General features: G+C 36.3%; 2 protein-coding genes across 2 annotated transcripts in view; one reads left to right on the top strand and one right to left on the bottom strand.

Annotated features, from left to right (window-relative positions):
* LOC143031664 (uncharacterized) overlaps window positions 1-7,499 on the bottom strand; it is a 34,247-nt gene extending 26,748 nt beyond the window's left edge. Inside the window, exon 1 of the mRNA XM_076195779.1 lies at window positions 7,396-7,499. The gene's annotated coding sequence lies outside the window, so the exon portion shown is untranslated. The remainder of the gene's footprint in view (window positions 1-7,395) is intronic.
* Window positions 7,500-7,696: 197 nt separating this feature from the next.
* On the top strand, window positions 7,697-20,859 carry LOC143031661 (uncharacterized). Its single transcript, XM_076195776.1, has 2 exons — window positions 7,697-8,149; window positions 19,283-20,859. Exon 2 carries the CDS (start codon window positions 19,810-19,812, stop codon window positions 20,854-20,856), a length of 1,047 nt encoding a protein of 348 aa, XP_076051891.1. The 5' UTR covers window positions 7,697-8,149; window positions 19,283-19,809; the 3' UTR covers window positions 20,857-20,859.
* Window positions 20,860-21,601: the final 742 nt, after the last annotated feature.

Below are 21,601 nucleotides of genomic sequence, written 5' to 3'. Positions count from 1 at the left end.
TATAATGAAGGAGTGAATAGGTACATACCAAGACAGAAACAAGAGGTGTACATTAAATGTTGGTTCACCAGAAGATGCAGTGAGGCAAAAGATAAAAGAGACAAAGCTTGGAAAAGATGAAAAAAAAGCATATATATATATATATATATATATATATATATATATATATATATATATATATAAACTATAGAAATGAATATGTAAAGATGCACAGAGAGGAAAAAAGAAACAACGAATAAGGCATCATAAAAAAATGTAAAGATCAACCCAAACTATTCTGTATATATGTGAATGGTAAACTTAAAAATAAACAGGAAATGGTGAAAGTACGCCACGGAAATACCTTGGAAAATTTTAGAAATTCTTTCAAAATGCAAACTGGGAAAATTCTATATTGAAGAGACAAAAGTGGAAGAGAAATGGACGATTTTGATGGAAACCTACAACGAAGAAGTGAATAGATACGTACCAAGACAGACACAAGAGAGTGTACATCAAATGCTGGTTCAACAGATGCAGTGAGGCGAAAGATAGAGGAGACAAAGCTTGGAAAAGATGAAAAAAAAGGCATATATATGTATACATATATATATATATATATATATATATATATATATATAAACTATAGAAATGAATATTTAAAAGTGCATAGAGAGGAAAAAAAGAAACAACGAAAAAGACATCATAGAAAAATGTAAAGATCAACCCAAACTATTCTATAGATATGTGAATGGTAAACTTAAAAACAAACAGGAAATGGTGAAACTACACCAAGCAAATACAGAATACACAGAAGATCTAGAAATGGCCAAAGTCACGAATAATCACTTGAAGTCAGTTTTCACTAGAAAAAATTACAGCACTGGGACAAAGGAAGTGAATTGCAATCTACCCCCCACAAGGGAAATAATAATAACTCAAAAAGATATAATGGATCCATGAACAAACCTTGGTATTAGGAATTGCATGGCCCAGACAGAATTGCAAACTGGATACTAAAAGAATGCAAAAAAGAACTATGGACAAAATATATAACATAATAAGTTGCTTACTCAAAGAAGGAAAATTGCCAACATTGTACCTATATATAAAGGAGGAAACAAGGAAGAGCCAACTAATTACAGACCAGTCTCTTTAACAAGCACTGCAGAATTTGTGAGAAAATTATCAAGAATAGATGGGTAAAACACCAAGAATAAAACAATATAATAAACTTGAGACAATTTGGATTCTGACAGGGAAGATAATGTACCACAAATTTAATTTGTTTCTACTAAAGACAAATAGATATAATATAAGAAAGGGATGGATGGGCTGATTGTGCTTTCCTAGACTTACAAAAAGCATTCGCTAAAGTACCATACAAAGCATTATAAAAAAATAAAATAAAAAACTGGGAAACATAGGAGGGATACAAGGCAACCTACTAAACTGGATGAAGGGTTTCCTATATGGTACAAAAATGAGAGTAGTGCTCAGAAAAAAGTGTTCAGGTTGGGAGGTGATTAGTGGAGTTCCGCAGTGATCTGTATTAGCTCCAATAATGTTTGTTATTTATGTGAATGACATGGATGAAGATGTGGAATGTTACATGAGCTTGTTTGCAGACATTGCTAAATTGTTTAGGAAAGTGAAAACAGACTGTAAATCACTATAGACCTAAACAAGGTTTGAAAATGGAGTCAGAAGTAGGAATTGGACTTCAACATTAAGAAATGTAACATAATGGAGTTCAGAAAAAAAAAAGTAAAAAAAAAAAAAAAAAAAAAAAAAAATACTATCAGGACAATATATAATTGGAACAAAGGAAGTAAAAGTGGTATCTGAAAAAAAAAATTGGGAGTAATTATTTCAAATAACTTTTCCCCTGATAAACAAATAGACAAAATTGTTGGAGAATCCTACAACTTGTTAAGATCAATAAAAGTGATGTTTGCCTATTTGGATGAAGAAATGATTGAAAAAATATTAGTCACACTAATAAAGCCTAGACTGGAGTAAGCTGTGACATTATGGTCACATAGTACCAAATAGAATATAAAGAATCCAGAGAGCAACCAAGAAAATTGCCCCAGCACTTTCAAATTTGTCATATGAGGAGAGACTGGCTAAGCTGAAGTTACCAGCTTTGGAACAAAGAAAAGAGAGAGGCTACCTACTGACCAACTACAGAATCAGGAAAGGCACAGAAATACTTGATAGAGAGGACTTACTGAATTAAGACAAGAGAAAAACAAGAGGACATTGAAAGTGACAAAATTTTCACACTCAATGAGAATCTGACAAGAAATAATGGTCTCAAACTGTCAGGAAATAAATATAATTTGGAAGTGGGTAGAAACAACTTCGCCAACCGTGTAGTTAATGAATGGAATAAACTTCCTGCAGAGGCAGTGCAATGTAGTTCAATTCAAAACTTTAAGAATCATTTAGATACCACCTAAGCAAGATGCTGTAATGACTATCATTTATTTTATATTATTTGTTTGTTTTGTTATCATTTGTCGGTTTGTTTATTATTATTTGTTTGTTATATCAATTTATTATTTACTATTTACCTGTTTATTATCTAACTATACCTATGCATTTATCTATTTTATCTATTATTTACATTATTGTTTTTATTCATTTATTTATCAAGAAGGACAGGAGGAAATAGAAGGAAGGGTAGTGAATGGTGGGATGAGGAAACAAAGAAGGTTGTAGAAGAGAAGAAGCGAGCTTTCACAGATTGGTTACAAAATAGGACGAGGGAGTCATATGAGAGGTACAAAGAAAAGAAAAGAGAAGTAAAGCAAAAGGTAAAGGAGGCAAAGAGGAGAGCAGATGTGAAGTGGGGTAAGAGTGGCAGTAGACTGGAAGTGAGCATTAAGGGAGAGCGACTGGAGGAAGTGGATAGTTTTAGATACTTGGGTGCAAATGTGGCAGGAAAAGGTGGAGTGAAGGTGGAGGTAGAATGTAGATTGAGAGAAGCGAGTAAATGCCTTGGTGGATTGAAGAGTGTAATGAGGAATAGACATTTGGGAATGGATGCTAAGAGGAGACTGTATGAAGGAGTGATTGTGCCAACAGCACTGTATGGGGCAGAAACATGGAACATAAGAGAGGAAGAGAGAAGGAGTTTGAATGTGTTTGAGATGAGGTGTTTGAGAAATATGATGGGAGTTACTAGGCTAGATAGAGTGAGAAATGAGGAGGTGAGGAGAAGAACAGGGGTGGAAAGGGAGTTGGGAGATAGGGTTGATGAAAGAGTATTAGGATGGTTTGGACACATGGAAAGAATGAGTGAAGAAAGACTAGTAAAAGAGGTATGGAAGGCAGATGTGGAGGGAGTGAACATGAGGGGACGTCCTAGGATGAGGTGGATGGATGCGGCCTTGCTGTGGATGTGCTGTGTCTTGCGACACTGCTTCTGACCTAGGGCAGTGGACAAGGTGCAGGGATGACCTGTCATTCAGGAGGTGCTGAGATGAGAGGGAGGGTGGAGGGGTGTGGAGTGTATTCAGGGATGGAATGGGTGGGAATGATTTTATGCCTTTTTCTGTTTGGCTACCCCCTGGGTAGGGGGAAAAAGCCTTGGTATATGTATGTATATATGTAATTTATCATTATTTTTATTTTTTCGCATCCGACCTAGATATGGACCAAAAGGTCTCCTGTTGGCATGCTCCGCCTTTGTAATCCTTTGTAAACTCAAAAACAATATAGAAGAGATCTGAAAAAAAAAAAAAAAAAACGTTTTCCACAGAGTGGTGGACACTTGCAAGATACAAAGGCGGGACACCACAAACATAGCTCCCCTTCCTGTAAGATACAACTACCTATACAGGCACTCCTCCAGTCCTCCAGCACTCTACCCTCTCTCCAGCAAACATTAGATAAACACCACTAGCCAGTCCACCATCACTGTACCTCCTTTTTTTAGACATTCTGCATGGCATCCATCCAGACCAGGTGCCTTACCTGCTTTCATCATCTTAACAACTGCCTTCACCTCATCCTTCCTTATTTCTCCTCCATTTTCCTCACTCATCACAGTCATTTTCTTAGCATTTCCCACTGCAGCTATCTTTCCCTCCCTATCCTCCTTCACATTTAGCAACTCCCTAAAATATTCGGCCCATCTTCCCCTTATTGCCTTCTCTTCCATTATCATCTCTCCATCTGCACCTTTTACCTTTTCTTCTCTACTTGATTTGCCTCCTCTTCCTCTTAATTTCTTTCCAAAACATCTTTTTATTACTTTCAAAATTTTCTGTCATACTCATACCTTGTGCTTTACTTCTCTTTTTTGTACCTCTCATATGACTCCCTCATCCTATTTTGTAGCCAATCTGTGAAAGCTCGCTTCTTCTCTTCTAAAACCTTCTTTGTTTCCTCATCCCACCATTCACTATCCTTCCTTCTATTTCCTCTTGTCTTTCTTGTTCCACACACCATCTTTGCACACCTTGTGACTCCCTCCTTGAACCATTCCCATTCCTCCTCTACACCTAGCTCTACTTTATCCTTCACTCCCTCCCACTCCTCCTTCAGCTTCTTCTTGTACTCCTTCTCCTTTTACTTTTCATTTAAAGAGTTCACTCTAAGCACCTCCCTTCCTTTTGTCCCTTTCCTCTTCCTCCATCTATCCTCCACTCTCAACTTACCTTCCACCAAGAAAAAAATGCCAACTGTCGTCAAAAATATGCCAAATTATGCCAAAATTACTTCCTGAATGCAGAAATAATCACTACTCTATTAGTCTTCATGAATGCAGAAATAATAACTACCAGTCTTCTCATTAGTAGCCCAAAAGTAGCCCAACTTACTTCAAAAGTAGCCCAAAATGTCGCAAGTCGCAAAACTCAAATTTAAGTCGCGCCGAGCTTTCAAAAGTAGCCCAATTTGCGACTTGTAGCCCAATCTGGCAACCGTGTAAACAAACAAGACATAAAGGTGGTGTAAATTTTTTATATATCTTCTCTATTTTTCTGTTCTATGTTTTATATATCTGATATTTCATAGATCATACTTTGTATCTACTTTTTATTTTTATTTCATACATACATTTTCATTTTTGTCTATATTTATATTTTATATATATTTCTATTTCATATTTGTATTTCTTATATTACTATTTTTATTGCTTTCCATTTTCCGATTCTAGTTTCTATTTTCAATTCCATATGTTTTATTTCGATCTTCTATTTCTATTTTTGTATATTTTTTTCTATGTCTATTTTTACTTATATGGTGTAGCTGTGATTGGTGACACGGTAGAGCAACTGCAAGTGGAGAGATGGAACACAGGACTAGAAAGAAATGGTCTAAAAACGAACAAAAACAAAACTGAAGTGATGTAAGTAGGACGTGTCACAACTTTGGCACACTGCCTAGTGCTTTCCATTTTCTTTCGTCTAATTCAGCCCATTCGTCTATTACTTTCCTTCCCTCTATGGAATCGCTGGAAGTCTTAAGGCCTCTAGTAACTGCTCTTTTGGTATTTTTCCTCCCCCCTTTCTCCCCAGGAAATGTGAGAGTTTATCGCTAATTGGTTAGCGCCTTATTGATTAGAATCTTCTATTTACTCAGGAATCTTACCCCCCTCCCTCATCTTCCAAGATGTCTTTGTATGCTCATGATCGAAGCAATCACAGATGTTATAATGTTATGATTGAAATGTCTTGACTTCTCAATTTAGCTAATGGGAGTAAGCACGCATTACCTCACCAGATGGCAGCACTGTGTGATGAGTCATGAAGTTCACTTCCTGTTTTACAGTTTTGTTTCCAAACATGATAAAACTAACTTTAAAATGCCTCAGCATTGCTGTTCCACTGTGTTCAGCACATAAGGGTGTACACAAGTTTCCGTCAGATGAGAAGATGAATATGAAGAGGAGAATAGCGATAAAACTCCTTGAACCAGGTACAAATAAGCCATGGATTCCAAGGAAATACAGTGTTGTCTGTGAAAAACATTTTACAGCAGATGACTACATGCCTGCTGGTCTTTTAGGTAAGTGATATTCAACTTTGTTGTCATTTACATATAAAGAAAAATAACAGGCACTATTCTTTTTTAACAATTCAGCAAGATAACCCGTTGCCCATGCTGTGTCATCATGTCAAGTGTGTGTGGTAGTAAGAATTTTGTTATGGGGAGCAGCCATTATTTTTTAACCCATGTACCTGTTATTGTATATATTCTCAGGAAGGTAATTATGATTTTAAAGGTTTACTCTTTAGATTAGGATATGTCTACAGTTACGTAGGTTTTTTAACACTTCCATTGTGATGTCACGTAAAAAATTAATAGCTACTTTTTTTCTTTCAAAGTTCTTTTATGACTCCCAAACTCAAACCCTGACCTTATCACTTACCCTAACCTTACTCTATTACTTCCTAAGATAAACAAAGAACTCAATTTTTCTTTGCTTTAATTTCAGGTTCTCGTAAGAGGCTGAAACCTGGTGCGGTTCCATCTATTTTTGAATTTTAATACAACACCTTCCACATTCATTTCAACACTAAATGCAGGAGCAGAAAGGGTAGCTAAGAGGAGACGTTTATCTTAAAATTAACCAGATATTCAAGATGTTGGCAACAAAGGGGTAATGTCAGCTGAAAGGGAAAATGAGATTCTACAAAGTGACACTGACGGAGAGAAATCGGTCCAGGACCACGGTATCCAGTGAGATACTTATATGAATACTAGATTCTCCATCTTCCGGTTTAAAAATGACAATAAGGCCATTCAGTATAATACAGGATTTAACAACTTTGCACATTTTTCCTTAATATTCTCTGTGCTTGGTCCAGCTGTCAATAATCTTGATGGAATGGACTATGATTTATTATTAGTGGAAGATCAGTTGTTTTTAACTATAATCAAGTTGAGACAGGCCAAAGATGATATTGAATTATCTATTTTGTTCAGAATCAGTCAGACTTATGCGTTAAAAGTTGTGAATGTATGGATTAATTTTACGTTCTTCCAACTCCAAGAAATAAATTTTTGGCCAGAAAGAAACACAGTGCAGGACTTTATGCCAGTGAACTTCCAAAAACAATTTCCATCGACAAGAGTAATTTTGGATGCAATAGAGGTGCCGATTCAAAAACCCAGTAGTGTTAATACACAAAGTGCAACTTTTTCGACTTAAAAAAATCGCAACACATTGAAGACAATGATCGGCTGCACTCCAGGTGGACTAATTTCTTATGCGAGTGATAGCTATGGTGGCAGCGCATCTGGGAACAGTATTATGGCAGACCGTGGTATTAGAGTACAAGATTTGTTTGCTTTGTTAGACGTTAAGGTGAACTCTCCGACCAATAAAATGGATATTTACACAATAACAAAGGAATATTGTTACTTGAAATCATGTTGAAAGTATGTATGATATCTTACCTTTCTATCAAATTCTTTTTCCTCCCTGAGACAAGTGCTCCTCTTGTTGCCAATTCAACTTTTAAACGCTGAACTGTCCAATTTTCATAGGACGCCATTACGTGTTTACTACGATTGATGGTACAGTAGAGCCATCTACCGGGATAAATTGTGATGCTTACTCCCATTCACCATATGATATGGTGGCATATTACATTTTGTATCCTTGTACTTAATGATTAGGATTGTTATATTTTACCTATGAATTACCATTTGATTTTGTTTCTCAATTATTAAGGCAGAATCCCCTCCCCCTCTGCGCACTTGCCACTTCTCGTCTAAGCTAGTTTTAATTAGGCTAGTTATGATCATATGTCCCTTTCTCGTAACTAGTAACTACCTTACAAGACTATTAGACATGCCTCAACTTCTACCCAGACGTTGTGTCGCATTCCTCTCCGAATTTAATGATTAGAAAAGTGCCCACTGAAAATCAGCATACTGTTTCATGCCGGATGCTGTTGATAACAAGCCACTAGGATACAGTCCGGACACCATGCCAGTCCAGTGACTATCAGACGATAGTTTTCATGTTGTGAACCGGGTGTTCTCTGACTCCGGTGACGTGAATAAGTTATTACAAAGACAGTAGGGCTTTCTTGGACTTTATGAGAGAATTCGGGGCTCTGCCGTCGTCTGTTAATTGCCCAAGGTACAATGATAATCAGGCCGTCAACATCCGTGACGATGACCAGGATGATCGTTAGAATTTAAGGTACTGAATTACTAAATATAGGTTAGGTTGGAATAGAATAGATTAAATTTATCATCCTTTCATTTCTTCGATCTCGGCATCTATCAAAACAAACGGCATATTCAACCGCCGCAACTTCGTTCATTAGTAAATAGGTTTTGACAACTTTTGTTATTGATTTCCGCCAAGAAAATTGCATATGTTCATCTATTATAATTTACAAAATTAATTAATTTTCTATTGATATATTGTGTAGGTGTGCACAAATCAAATTTTACCAGATGGTGTCTCAAGCAGTTGAAGTGCCTACATTTGTTTATGTATAGCTTTTAGCAACTTTTTCTGTTATTGCTTTGCATCAAGAATAAGATATATTATGTTGATGTATTATAATTCATAAAATGAATTCCTTTTCTATTGCTATATTGCATAGGTGTGCAATTCTAAAAAAAATTACCAAAAAATGAGCTTGATGAACATTTCATATATACCAGTGGGTAGGTTAGGTCAGGTCATCTCAGATCTGATCTCACAGCTGCAATCCGTACCCCTATCACTGTCTAGCTGTTATCATCGAGTATTTCATCAGGTTGAAAAGAGGTAACAGCCTCAGCAGAACAGCCTTCCAGTGCAGTAAGGAAGATGCACTGTTTCATCATATGTTGAGAAGTATCACCCAATAAGGCAGTGGCTATGTGCACTACAAATTTAATAATAATGCTGTGTTGCATTTTTGCTAAATTTTGAAGCATAGACAAAAATGTCTCTAGATAGCTTTCTAGTGAAAATGGATTCAAAAGAAAGTGCCAGTTGTACCAGTGTTTCTAAAATATTAAAGCTAGAGAGTCAGTTGAGACTATTATAGCAGTGAATGAAGAGGAATCTCCCTTGATGGAAGATTCTCTTTCACCTCAATAATCCTCCCCCCTTGTGCCAGGAGCCACCTTCTTATTTTTTGTAAATTGAAACAGTATTGATATCTAATGTTATCTTATTTTACTAATTATTCTTTCCCAGGTTTATTTACTGTACATTAAAATCTTTTTACTCTATGCATGAATAATTTAAAAAGTTATATTAGGTATCATTAAGTTATTTTTCATATTTTTTCTTAAGCATGGGATGCCTTATTGTATTTTACATTTATTCCTATGGAAAAATTATTTTGCTTAATGAGTATTTAGCATTATGAGTAAGATTCGGAAAAAAATTATGCTCGTTAAGTGAGGTTCCACAATATGTGTGTATATATATATATACATACATATGTATATATATACACACACACACACACATGCACACATATACATATGTATGCATATACACATATATGCACACACATTGAAGTGAATTTCAACATAAAAAAAATGTAGTATAATGGAATTTGGAAAAAGCAAAAATAGAAAATTCGGTCAATACAAAATTGGAACAAAAGAAGTTACAAAAGTAAACTCAGAAAGAGACCTAGGAGTAATCATTTTAAATGACATGACATCAGACAAACATGTAAACAAAATAGTTGGAGAAACCTACAACGTAATAAGATCAATGAAAGTGGCCTTTGACCACATGGACGAGGAAATGGTGAAGAAAATACTAGTTACACTGATAAAACCAAAATTAGAGTATGCAGCATCACTATGGATACCCAGTACAAAAAAAACAAAACATAAAGAAACTAGAAAGAATTCAAAGAGCACTAACAAAGATGGCACCAACACTTAGCATGTTGACATACAAACAAAGATTGGACAGACTAAACTTATTAACTCTGGAGCAAAGAAGAGAAAGAGGCAATTTGATAACCATCTATAGAATTATGAAAGGGATGGAAATCCTTGACAGGGATGATCTATTTAAATGGGACAGAAGAGATACAAGGGGACACAAGAAGAAACTTAAGAAGGACAGTTACAGAAGAGATCTGAAAAGAGAATAGCTTTCCACACAGAATGATAGAAACATACATACATATACCAAGGCTTTTTCCCCCTTTCAAGGGAGGTAGCCAAAAAGGGAAAGGCATAAAAACACTCCCACCCATTTCATCCCTAAATACACTCCACACCCCTCCCACCCTCCCTCTCATCTGAGCACCTCCTGGATGACGGGTCATCCCTGCACCTTGCCCACCGCCCTGGGTCAGAAGCAGTGTCGCAAGAATGATAGATACATGGAATAAATTGAAAGAGAAAACAGTGAGTGCTAAAACTGTACATTACTTTAAGAAAGAACTGGATGCGGAAAGATACAACTGCGGGTCTCTACGAGCATAGCTCTTCTCCTGCAAAATACAACTAGGTAAATACACACACACACGCTACATGGATGAAGACATGGTAAAGAAAATAGGCCTATTTATATGTACTGTTGTTAGCACTTATAACTGGTAAAGTGGCTCATGTTGGAGTTGATCTAGCAACTGTGTGTTTATACTGTAGTAAAGCAGTATGAATAGGTTCGAGCATACACCATTATAATGACCAGTCATTTTCAGAATTTCCACTCCATAAAGTGTGTGCATAGATATTACCAAGTAGATAATCATGACCAATAGTAATAGCAGTTGAATGGTGATTGGTGACAAGTAGTGTTTATACATAAATTGGCACCTTCTTGAGGTAAGCATGCAAAGCAGTATTTTCCCATGAGAGCGGCAGTTGGGTTGGGGTCACTGGAAATGGAGATGTGTGTCGCCAACCACCACTTGACTGCTGTTAGTATTGGTCACTGAATATCTATTTGGTCATAGCAATATCATATCTGTACACACACATCAACTTCATAAATGTATTGGAAATTCCAAAAATGGTTAATTGGTCACTATAATAGTGGGTGTTCCAACCCATTCATATTTTTCACTATAGAATAAACAAACACACAGTTGCCAGATCAAGTCTCTGACAAAAGCCACTGTCCAACCAGTGTACCGGACATAAGTGCTGATGATAGTACATCTGTACTGTTATTGTATTTTTGTATAAAGTGTTTATGTGGGAAGTGTCCATTTGAGCAGTAATGTGGGATAAACTCTAATTAGAGCAAAGCTTGCAGAACATCCAACTTGACATTGATTAATGTTAATGGGCAGGGACATCTAAACTGAGATGGTACTAGTATTAAATGAAAGTTCCACAGATAGAATTAAGATTTTTTTTTCCTTCCCCATTATTATCACACAAGTGCCACAACCAGAAAGGGAGATGTCACAGGCTTCCTGAAAGACGACCAGATATGTGTATATAATTCCTCTATGTTTAAATGTCCTGTGGGAAAAAATGTTTTATACAAATAGGTATTTTACTAAATGTGACAAGAAAAGATATGGATAATATCTCTACAGTTTCCTAGATCAATTTTATTAATTACATTTTGTTAAGACTAATAACACAGGTACATCACTTGCCAGTGTATTTATTTACCTAGTTGTATTATACAGGAAGGGGAGCTGTGCTTGTTGTGGCCAGTCTTTCTATCTCTCTGCATCTAGTTTGTTCCTAACTTCTTGTATGGCTTTTGCACACACTATTGTTTTGTCCAGTTTGTTCCAGACATCCACCACTATGTGTTGAAAACTATATTTTTTTTTCTTCAGATTTCTTCTATAACTATCCTTTTTGAGTTTCTTTTCATGTCCTCTTGTTTTTCTTTTATCCCACTTTAATAAGTCTTCTCTGTCAAGAACTTCTATGCCTTTCATAATTCTGTAAATGTCCAATAGATCTCCGCTTTCTCTTCTTTGTTCATTCAGTATGTCAATTTTGAAAAGTTTGGTGCCATCTTTGTTGTTGCTCTTTGGATTCTTTCTAATTTCCTTATATTCTTTTTATGCTGGGTGTCCATAGTGTTGCAGTGTACTCCAATCTTGGTCTTATCAGTGTGACTAATATTTTTTTTCTACCATTACTTCATCCAAGTAATTAAAAACCACCTTTATTGATCTTAGTAAATTGAAGACTTCTGCGACTATTTTGTTTATATGCTTGTCTGGTGACATGTCTTTGTTAATAATTACTCTTAGGTCCTTTTCCAAGCTAACTTTTTTTACTTCCTTTGTACCAATTTTGTATTGCACTGATATATATATATATATATATATTATATGTATATATATATATATATATACATCCCAAACTATTGTACTACATTTCTTAACATTGAAATTCACTTCCCACTTTTGGCTCCATTGCCAGACTTTGTCCAGGTCTCTGTAGTGATTCAGTCTTATCCTGTACTTTCTTTAGTACCTTTGTATCATCTGCAAAGAAGTTCATATAACATTCTACACCTTCATCCATGTCATTTATATATATATAGCAAACATTATAGGAGCTTATTCTGAACCTTGTGGAACCTCATTTATCATTTCTTCCCAAGTCGAGAGTTTGTTTCTTAAGTACCACTCTCATTTTTCTCCTGTGCAAGAAATCTCCCATCCACTTCAATAACTTTCCTTGTATATCTCCTGTTGTTTTGAGTTTTCTTAATAGCTTTTTTTGTGGTACTTCATCAAATGCCTTTTGTAAATCCAGTAAAGCACAATCTGCCCATCCATCCCTTTCTTGCATTATATCTATTAACCTTGAATTAAAACAAATCAAGTTTGTGGGACATGATCTTCCTTGTTTAAAGCCAAATTGTTTTGGATTCAGTATATTTTTTTCTTCCAGATGTTTACTCCATGTACTTTTTATAACTTTTTCATATATTTTAGCAATTGCGCTAATAAAGGAGACGGTTTATAGTTTGTTGGGTCGTCCTTGTCTCCCCCTTTAAATATTGGCATATTTCCAATCTTGTGGTACCTTTCCTTCATTGAGTGAGCAATCTATTATATATATTTTGACTGTTCATTTATACATTCTTTTGGTATCCAATTTTAATTCTGTCCAGGCCATATGATTTCCTGACATCAAGGTCTCTTATTCCTTTCTGTGTCACAATTTTTTTCATTGGGGGGATCTTTCTCCCTTTCCTTCATCCCAATTGTATGTATTTTCATTTGTGAATACAAATTAAAAATGTTTATTCATAATTTCAGCCATTTCTACATTTTCTATATATTTCACATTCCCTTGATGCAGTTTCACTATTTCCTGTTTATTTTTAATTTACCATTTAAATATCTGTAGATTAATTTAGGTTGATCCTTACATTTGTCTATTATGTCTTTTCATAGTTTTGTTTTTCTTCCCAGAGTATTTTTACATATTCATTTCTTAGTTTGATATTCATTTCCCATTACCCAATTTGTTTCCTTTTTTCCATCTTTTCCAAGCTTTGTCTCTTCTATCTTTTGCCTCACTACATTTTTTGTTGTACCAGTATTTAATATACACTTATTCTTGTTTTTGTTTTGGTACATATTTATCTACTTCATTATAGATTTCTTTTAATATTATCCATTTCTCTTCCATCTTTGTTTCTTCATTAAAGAAGTTTTCCCAATTCACTTTTTGAAAGAATTTTCTGAGTTTCTCAAAATCTGTTTTGTTGTACATTAGTCTTCCTTTTCTGTGTTTCTTATTTCCTCCCAAATAAATTTCCTCTTTTAGTTCAAAATTTATTAGTATGTAGTTATTCTTTCCAGTTGGTGTCTTGTATTCCATTTCATCCACAATTTCAGGCTCAGATGTAAATATTAAGTCTAGTTTTGACAGTTCTTCATTATTTCTATACTTGGTATTTTCTTTTACCCATTGTGTATTCAATGGTCATGTCTAGTACTATATTTACCCAAAGGTCCTCTCCACCTTTCACTGTCATCTCCCAACATATTTCTTTAGAGTTTTCAGTATTTCATTTAATGCATGCTTTGTGTCTTCTAACATTTTGGAAAAGCCACTCTCAGTCCAAGAATATGTTTTTGGGGGCACATATATCACTACAAATGTTCTACTTTTCATGTCACTGTTTTCAACTTTTATCGTAATCAATTCCACATTATTATTTCCTTCTGTAATCTTTGTCACATTTAAGCCTTCCTTAGTCAAAAACATGACTTCACCTTGTTTCTCCTCTCTATTTTTTATCCAATGATTATATAAACCTTGTCCCACAGTATTTGGTGGTAGTGGACCTTTTGATTTTGTCTCCACAATTCCCATTATGTCTGGTTTCTTTTCTGCCAGATAGTTGTTTGATTCATTTAGTCCTAAAATCATGCCATCTGTGTTGGTATATGCTACTTTTAATTTTTTCAGGAGGTGCTAAGGTGAGAGGGAGGGTGGAGGGGTGTGGAGTGTATTCAGGGATGGAATGGGTGGGAATGATTTTATGCCTTTTTCTTTTTGGCTACCCCCCTTGTAAGGGGGAAAAAGCCTTGGTATATGTATGTATATATATATATATATATATATATATACATATATATATAATGTATGATTTACAACCAATTATTAATGTACAAACGAATGATTTCTCCCTCCTCCCCAGCATGAAACCTACACGTAGGAGACATTTGTTCACCAAAATACTACCACCAGATCAGAGAACACCCATAAAGGTCCAAAATATCCCCGCAGAGGATAAAATGTCATGCCTTAGGCGATCGGCTAGGCTTAGGAACCAACCAAACAGCGCCAGCCAAACAGAGGAGAGTCATTAAGTGACCTCTCCAAGTTTTGCCTTTATACATATTTATACTCGTCTTGGTCACACTTCCCTTCATTCCAACTGAAGATGCAGAACGATCTGCGAAACATCTTGGGTTTATTATACTGTGTTTTGTTTATTTTCATTTATTTTGTATATAACATAGACTTCTGTGTTAATATAAGTTACGAATGTCAATTGGAAATTTGCTTCTTCCCCTCTCATTTCCCCAGAAATCTACTTTCCGAAAGCTTAAGAAATTAATTTCTAATGAATTTGCTGTCGTTTTCAACAGAATATATACCATATTTTTCGGACCATAAGGCGCGGGCAAAATCCTTAAAATCGGTCAAAATCGGGTGATGCGCCTTATCGTGCGCCTTATGTGTGGCTTCAGTGCAAAAAAATGCCTCGGATAGTGACGTACTATTTTGACACGTTTCGTAGCTAGCCTGCCGACGGCGACAGTGCATAGGCTTAACAAAAGTTACAACCAAGTTATAACCAAGGTGCATGTATCTTGACAAGAAAATTGCGAAAACTTCGACAGTTTTTGGGCGCATGCCACACAACACAGACAGCCATTTTGCATTGGTCTAGTCTTGCTCCACTCAGACTGTAGTCATTTGGGTATTTTTTTAGTTTCGATCATGGGCGCAATATAGCAATATAAGATTAATTATTAATTTTGTAAATTAAAATGTATCAACGTAATGAAAGAAGTCGGTAGCATAGGCTCGGGACGCCAACGTCTCTCACGACGACGACGAGGACGAGCCTGATGACACTTAATTTGCAGGTAATGATTTATTAAACACAGGTTAGATTAGGTTAGACGAATTTATCACCCTTTCATTTCTTCGACGTCGGCATCTATCATAAACATGGCGTACCATTCGTCCGACACGACTTCGTTACTTACGAAATCCGTTTCATCATTTTTTTTCCGCTCACAAAATTGCATATTACGTTGATACATTATAATTTACAAAATTAATAATTAATTTTCTATTGCTATATTGCGCCCATGGTCGAAACTAAAAATTTACCTTCATTTGTAATCTTGTGTTTATAAGTGAATAGAGAATTCCGGGAATAAACTGCTACTGTTGGTTTAATTCCCCACAATTCCCGTAACATGTTTGTTGTTTTATAGGGGTATTGGCAGGGCAGACCGTCCATGGAGGTGGTCTGATTTCACTGACCAAAATAAAAAATATATAATTTATTTTTGTAATTTTGCTAAATCCCAACCGATTTTTCTCATTCAACAACGAAAATGTTCAGTTCTGAATGCACTCACATTTGCATGATTATCCGATGACGAGACCAGGGTAGCTAGGTCAACATGAAAATGGAATTCCTGATATTTGAGCTGAAGTAGTTCTCATGGGATGCAGAAAGTCGCTATGAGTACAATGCAATTTGAATTATCCATCTAGCTGTCCTAGTTATCTAGATATTGCATTTTGAAGGGAAAATCGGGCCGAAACGTGCGGTCTGACTAGTCGCCGATCAAACGTAAACAATGACGGTTTTTACTGACAGGCACAATTTTATATAATTTAGCATATGGTTGCATTATTTGACCTATTTTCTTTAGAATGTGTGATTTCCATGTAATTTAATCAAAGAATTACGTTTTTATCCTCTGTAAAATTACCCACCACAGCTACGAATACCGTCAAATTACATGAAAATCACACAATTTAAAGAAAATAGTTTGAATAATTCAACTATATGCAATCTATTACACTAATAACACAACAGTAACAAACTTAATAGTGTAGCTTCATCCATACCACCAATGATCATAGATAGCGGGCAGGACGAATCGTAGCTGTGGTCCGTAATATTACGGAGGATAAAAACGTAACTTCTCTTTGATCATATTACATGAAAATCACACATTTTAAAGAAAAAAAAGTTCAAATAATTCAACTATAAGTCTATTACACTAATAACATAATAGTAAGAAACTTGAGTGAAGTTTGATTCATACCACCAGTGATCATAGATAAGATGGCGGGATGGACGTTGATGTTGTTGTTATCTGATAATCCGACCCGATAGAAAAAAAAAAAAAAAATTAGTACCACCGATTTCTCAGCTCTTCCGTAACACGCTGCCTTTATTTGGTTATTAGAATAATCTGCGAGACTAGTAGTTTTCATTCATTTTGGTGAGTTGCCAATACACTGAATTTATTTAGCTCATTTTTTACGCTGAAACATAAACCAATTTTCGATTTACTGCTGAATGCAAGCCGCCATGTTTATCTTATGTTTTTATGTACCGACATGTAACTGATAATGTAATTGTTTGAAATTTACTACGATCGTAGTAAATACACTCGCATAACATTTGTATGAATGAAATTTCCCGCGGTATGTAAATTTGGCCGTTTGCATGGCGTGCGCATAAAATGACGCGCTATTGTGCTCGTCATCGACGGTGGCGCCTCTGGTGGTGTTTGACCTACCTAACCAGGTGCGTCTTATGTAAGGACGGGGGAATAGCAAATTACGGGTGCGCCTTATGGTCCGAAAAATACGGTATATATATATATATATATATATATATATAATTTTCTCAGCCACAGGTCCACTCTAAAAAAAAAAATCACTCTTTGCAATCTCTGTTATTGTTTCATTTTTTTCATTGCTTCATATCATAGTGTCTTTTCCCTCTTTTCCTCATCCCTCATTTCTCTTTTTATCCATATATTTTTGTAATTTTCAATTTTTGCCAACTTTGCTGTTTTTGTTAGTACTTCCATTATCATTTGAGATCTTAGTTTAATTTTTAGTGGTCTATTTTTTCTTCTTTAGAGTATAGTCCCATTCTATGCACTTCCTCTATTTCCTTTTCCATTTCTTGCCCCTCCTCTTGTATCTCTTTCAAAAATTCTTTTGCTATTTCTTTCTCCTCTTTTTCTCTTAAGTATCTAGCTACATTGTGCTTTTCTTTAATACTATAAACTACTATACACTGTTTTATGAACTGTGTTACGGACACAATTTTCTTTCTCATTAATTTCTTTAATGACTGTTTCTTTTGTATTTTCTTCCACTTCTACTATTTATTTATTTATATTTTCATTTATTTTTCCACTTTCCATTGATTTTTGATTTCTTGAAGGTTTGTCTCTTTTATGGTTTCTCCAACTTTCTCGGTCACCGCTTGTATTTCTTTTACTTCTTTTTTTCAAAGGCTCAGTTTTGTTCGTATCTTAATTTTTCATTCTTTTGTTCTTTTGACTATGTTTAATTCCTTTTTTAGATCATTAACCCCTTCCATACGGTGCCGCACACGTAGGCGTCATGGACTTAGATCTCGGTGGCAGCAGCCAATGCCAGCCGTACGACGTGTCGTAATAATACTCGCATCATAAAATATAGTCACCGCTTATATCGATCGTTCTCTCTTCACCCGTGAATTTTGATAACCATAGAAAATGCGATTACAAAAGAATTAGAAAGAATGTCATTATGGAGGGGCGACTACAATAAATATAATCAAGACGCCGATATGGCAGCCTCGCGAATACACTCGCTCCCCATGACGCCTACGTGTGCGGCACCGTATGGAAGGGGTTAAGCTTCCTGCTAGTTTCAACCTTTTGTTTTTATCAACACATTCACTTCTTTATACATTGCCCTGTACTCTGCTTTGGGATCTATAATTTCATTTATTAGTTCTGTGATCTCCTGATTTCTTAGAATATTTAGATACATTGTTTTCCTTTCCAAATCTATACCTCTACCTAGTATTCCACTTTCTTTTGCAAAGCCTGAAGATCCTATATTTTCATATCTCTTCGGCGTTTTCATGTTGCAACTCTTTTTTGGGGATGATGCCTATCATTGATTCAACATCTAATCTTTTCTTTGTTGGTTCACTATTTTTGTCTATCTTCTTTATCATCCTCCATTTTATATTTTAACCACTAAGTGATTTACTCTATTATATCATTTCAGTCACTTGATAAACAAAGCTCCCCTATACTAATATGATACCAACTAGCTGTTTCAAAAAAGTGCTGCACTCCGTTCCAGACTGTAGTTTGTGTGTCTTAAATGATGTGACTTGTATAACTTATTTGAGTCAGATGAGCTGAATAAACCTTCCTTGAGTTGGTCATGTTTAGATTCAGGTCTTGTGAGCCCAAACATGGTATATTATGAAGTTATATTGAAATATGACTATTGGCCAGCTGGGCCATTATCCACCTCCAAATCTCATGACATGATGAAAAGCCTAGAGCAAAATTTGAGTCATTGTGGTTGTGGGGGAATGAGTATGCAAGTAGCCATAGAATGATTTTCACCTCATTTCTCTAATGATAAAGTAGAATGAAATATGTGATAGCAGGATATCTGTTAATGTTTCACCCTATTTTATGATAGGTCATGGCATGAACAAAGGGTTTGTTTAGGTACAAAATTGAGTATGAAATATTTTGTGTGCAAAACTTCCACTACCTTATTAAAGTGTATTGCACAATTTCAGAGATATATGTCAATGTTATACTTACATTTTTTCTTTCTTTTTTTTTAGGTTGAAGGTAAATATCACCACTGCTTTGGATGAGCTATCTGTAGATTCTATACTTGTCATTCGATGAAAAGGACCCAGCATGACATCTGTGCCACAATTATATCACTGGTTATTTTAGATATCACATAATGACCCACACTGAAGAGAAGCCTTTCCAGTGTGACCTGTGCAGTTGTGCCTTTCCATAAAAGGGTTCTCTCACAAAGTATATGATGAGCCACACAGGAGTGAAGCCTTTCCAATGTGACCTGTGCAATGTAGCTTTCTCATAAAAAAAAATCACTTCAAATTTCATGTGATAATCCACACTGGAGAAAAGCCATTCCAATGTGACTTATGTGATAAAGCTTTCACACAAAACTGTCACCTTAGAAATAACTTGATGGCCCACGAGAGAAGAAAATCCTTTCCAGTGTGACTTGTGTGATTCAGCTTTCTCAAAAAAGGTTGCTCTCACAAAGCATACATGGACACACACAAGAGAGAAGCCTTTCCAGTGTGACCTGTGTGCTTTTGCTTTATCAGAAATGGTTTCTCTCGCTCAGCTTATGAGGACCCAGACACGAAAGAAGCTTTTCCAGTGTGGCGTGTGTGATTCTGCTTTCTCACAAAAGAGTTCTCTCATTAGGCATATGAGGACCCACACAGGGGAGAAGCCTTTCCAGTGTGACCTGTGTGTTTCTGCTTTCTCAGAAAAGGGTCATCTCACACAGCATAGGAGGACCCACACAGGAGAGAAGCCTTTCCAGTGTAACATGTGTGATTCTGCTTTCTCACATAAGAGTTCTCTCACACAGCATATGTGGACCCACACAGGAGAGAAGCCTTTCCAGTGTGACCTGTGCAATTCTGCTTTTTCACGAAAGGATACTCTCACACAACATATGGTGACCCACACAGGAGAGAAGCCTTTCCAGTGTGGCCTGTGTGATTCTACTTTCTCACAAAAGGGTGCTCTCACAAGCCATATAAGAACCCACACAGGAGAGAAGCCTTTTCAGTGTGACCTGTGTGATTCTGCTTTCTCACAAAGGTGTCATCTCACAAAGCATAGGGTGACCCACACAGGAGAGAATCCTGTCCAGGGTGACTTGTGTGAATCTACTTTCTCACAAAAGGGTAATCTCACACAGCATATGAGGACCCACACAGGAGAGAAGCCTTTCCAGTGTGACCTGTGTGATTCTGCTTTCTCACAAAAGAGTGTTCTCACACAGCATATGAGGGCCCATACAGGAGAGAAGCCTTTCCAGTGTGACCTGTGTGATTCTGCTTTCTCACAAAAGGGTTCTCTCACACAGCATATGAGGACCCACACAGGAGAGAAGCCTTTCCAGTGTGGCGTGTGTGATTCTGCTTTCTCACAAAAGGGTGCTCTCACACAGCATATGAGGACCCACACAGGAGAGAAGCCTTTCCAGTGTGATCTCTGTGATTCTGCTTTCTCACAAAAGTGTAATCTCACACAACATATTAGGACCCACACAGGAGAGAAGCCTTTTCAGTGTGGCATGTGTAATTCTGCTTTCTCACACAAGAGTCATCTCACAAAGCATATGAGGACCCACACATGAGAGAAGCCTTTCCAATGTGACCTGTGCAATTCTGCTTTCTCACTAAAGATTAATCTCACAAAGCATATGAGGACCCACACTAGTGAAGCCTTTTCAGTGTGACCTTTGTAATGAAACTTTCCCACAAAAAAATTACCACAACTATCATGGGATGATCCATAGGACGGAAACAATTCCTTTGTGACATGTGTGATTATGCCCCCTCATGAAAGGGTTATCTCACAAAGCATATGAGGACCTATATGTGAGAGAAGACTTTCCAATGTGGAAATGAGGACCCACACTATAGAGAAGCCACTGTGGTGCTACCTGTGCAATGCAGCTTTCTCAGAAAAGGATCACCTCAAAGAACACATGATGATCCACACAGGAGGAATGCCTTTCCAGTATGACTTTTGTGATTCTGCTTTTTTATTTAAAGGATTAATTACACAGTATTTGAAGACCCACGCAGGTGAGCAGCCTTTCCAGTGTGAGCTGTGCAATTCTGTTTTCTCAGTAAAGTGTTCCCTCATACAGCATATGAGGACCCGCACAGGAGAGAAGCCTTTCCATTGTGACATGCACGATTCTGCTTTCTCCTGTAAGGGAAATTTCGCACAGCACATGAGGACCCACACAGGAGAGAAGCTTTTCCAGTGTGACCTGTGTGATTCTGCTTTCTCAATAAAGGGCTATCTCAGAAAGTATATGATGACCCATGCAGGAGAGAAGCCTTTCCTGTGTGACCTGTGCAATTTTTTTT

Source organism: Oratosquilla oratoria, chromosome 12 (genome assembly GCF_046742065.1).
Source record: "Oratosquilla oratoria isolate Oo_2021 chromosome 12, ASM4674206v1, whole genome shotgun sequence".
In the NCBI taxonomy this organism is placed as follows: Eukaryota; Metazoa; Arthropoda; class Malacostraca; order Stomatopoda; family Squillidae; genus Oratosquilla; species Oratosquilla oratoria.
The sequence above is the reverse complement of the archived record's forward strand: the minus strand, read 5'-3'. Positions and strand labels throughout refer to the sequence as shown.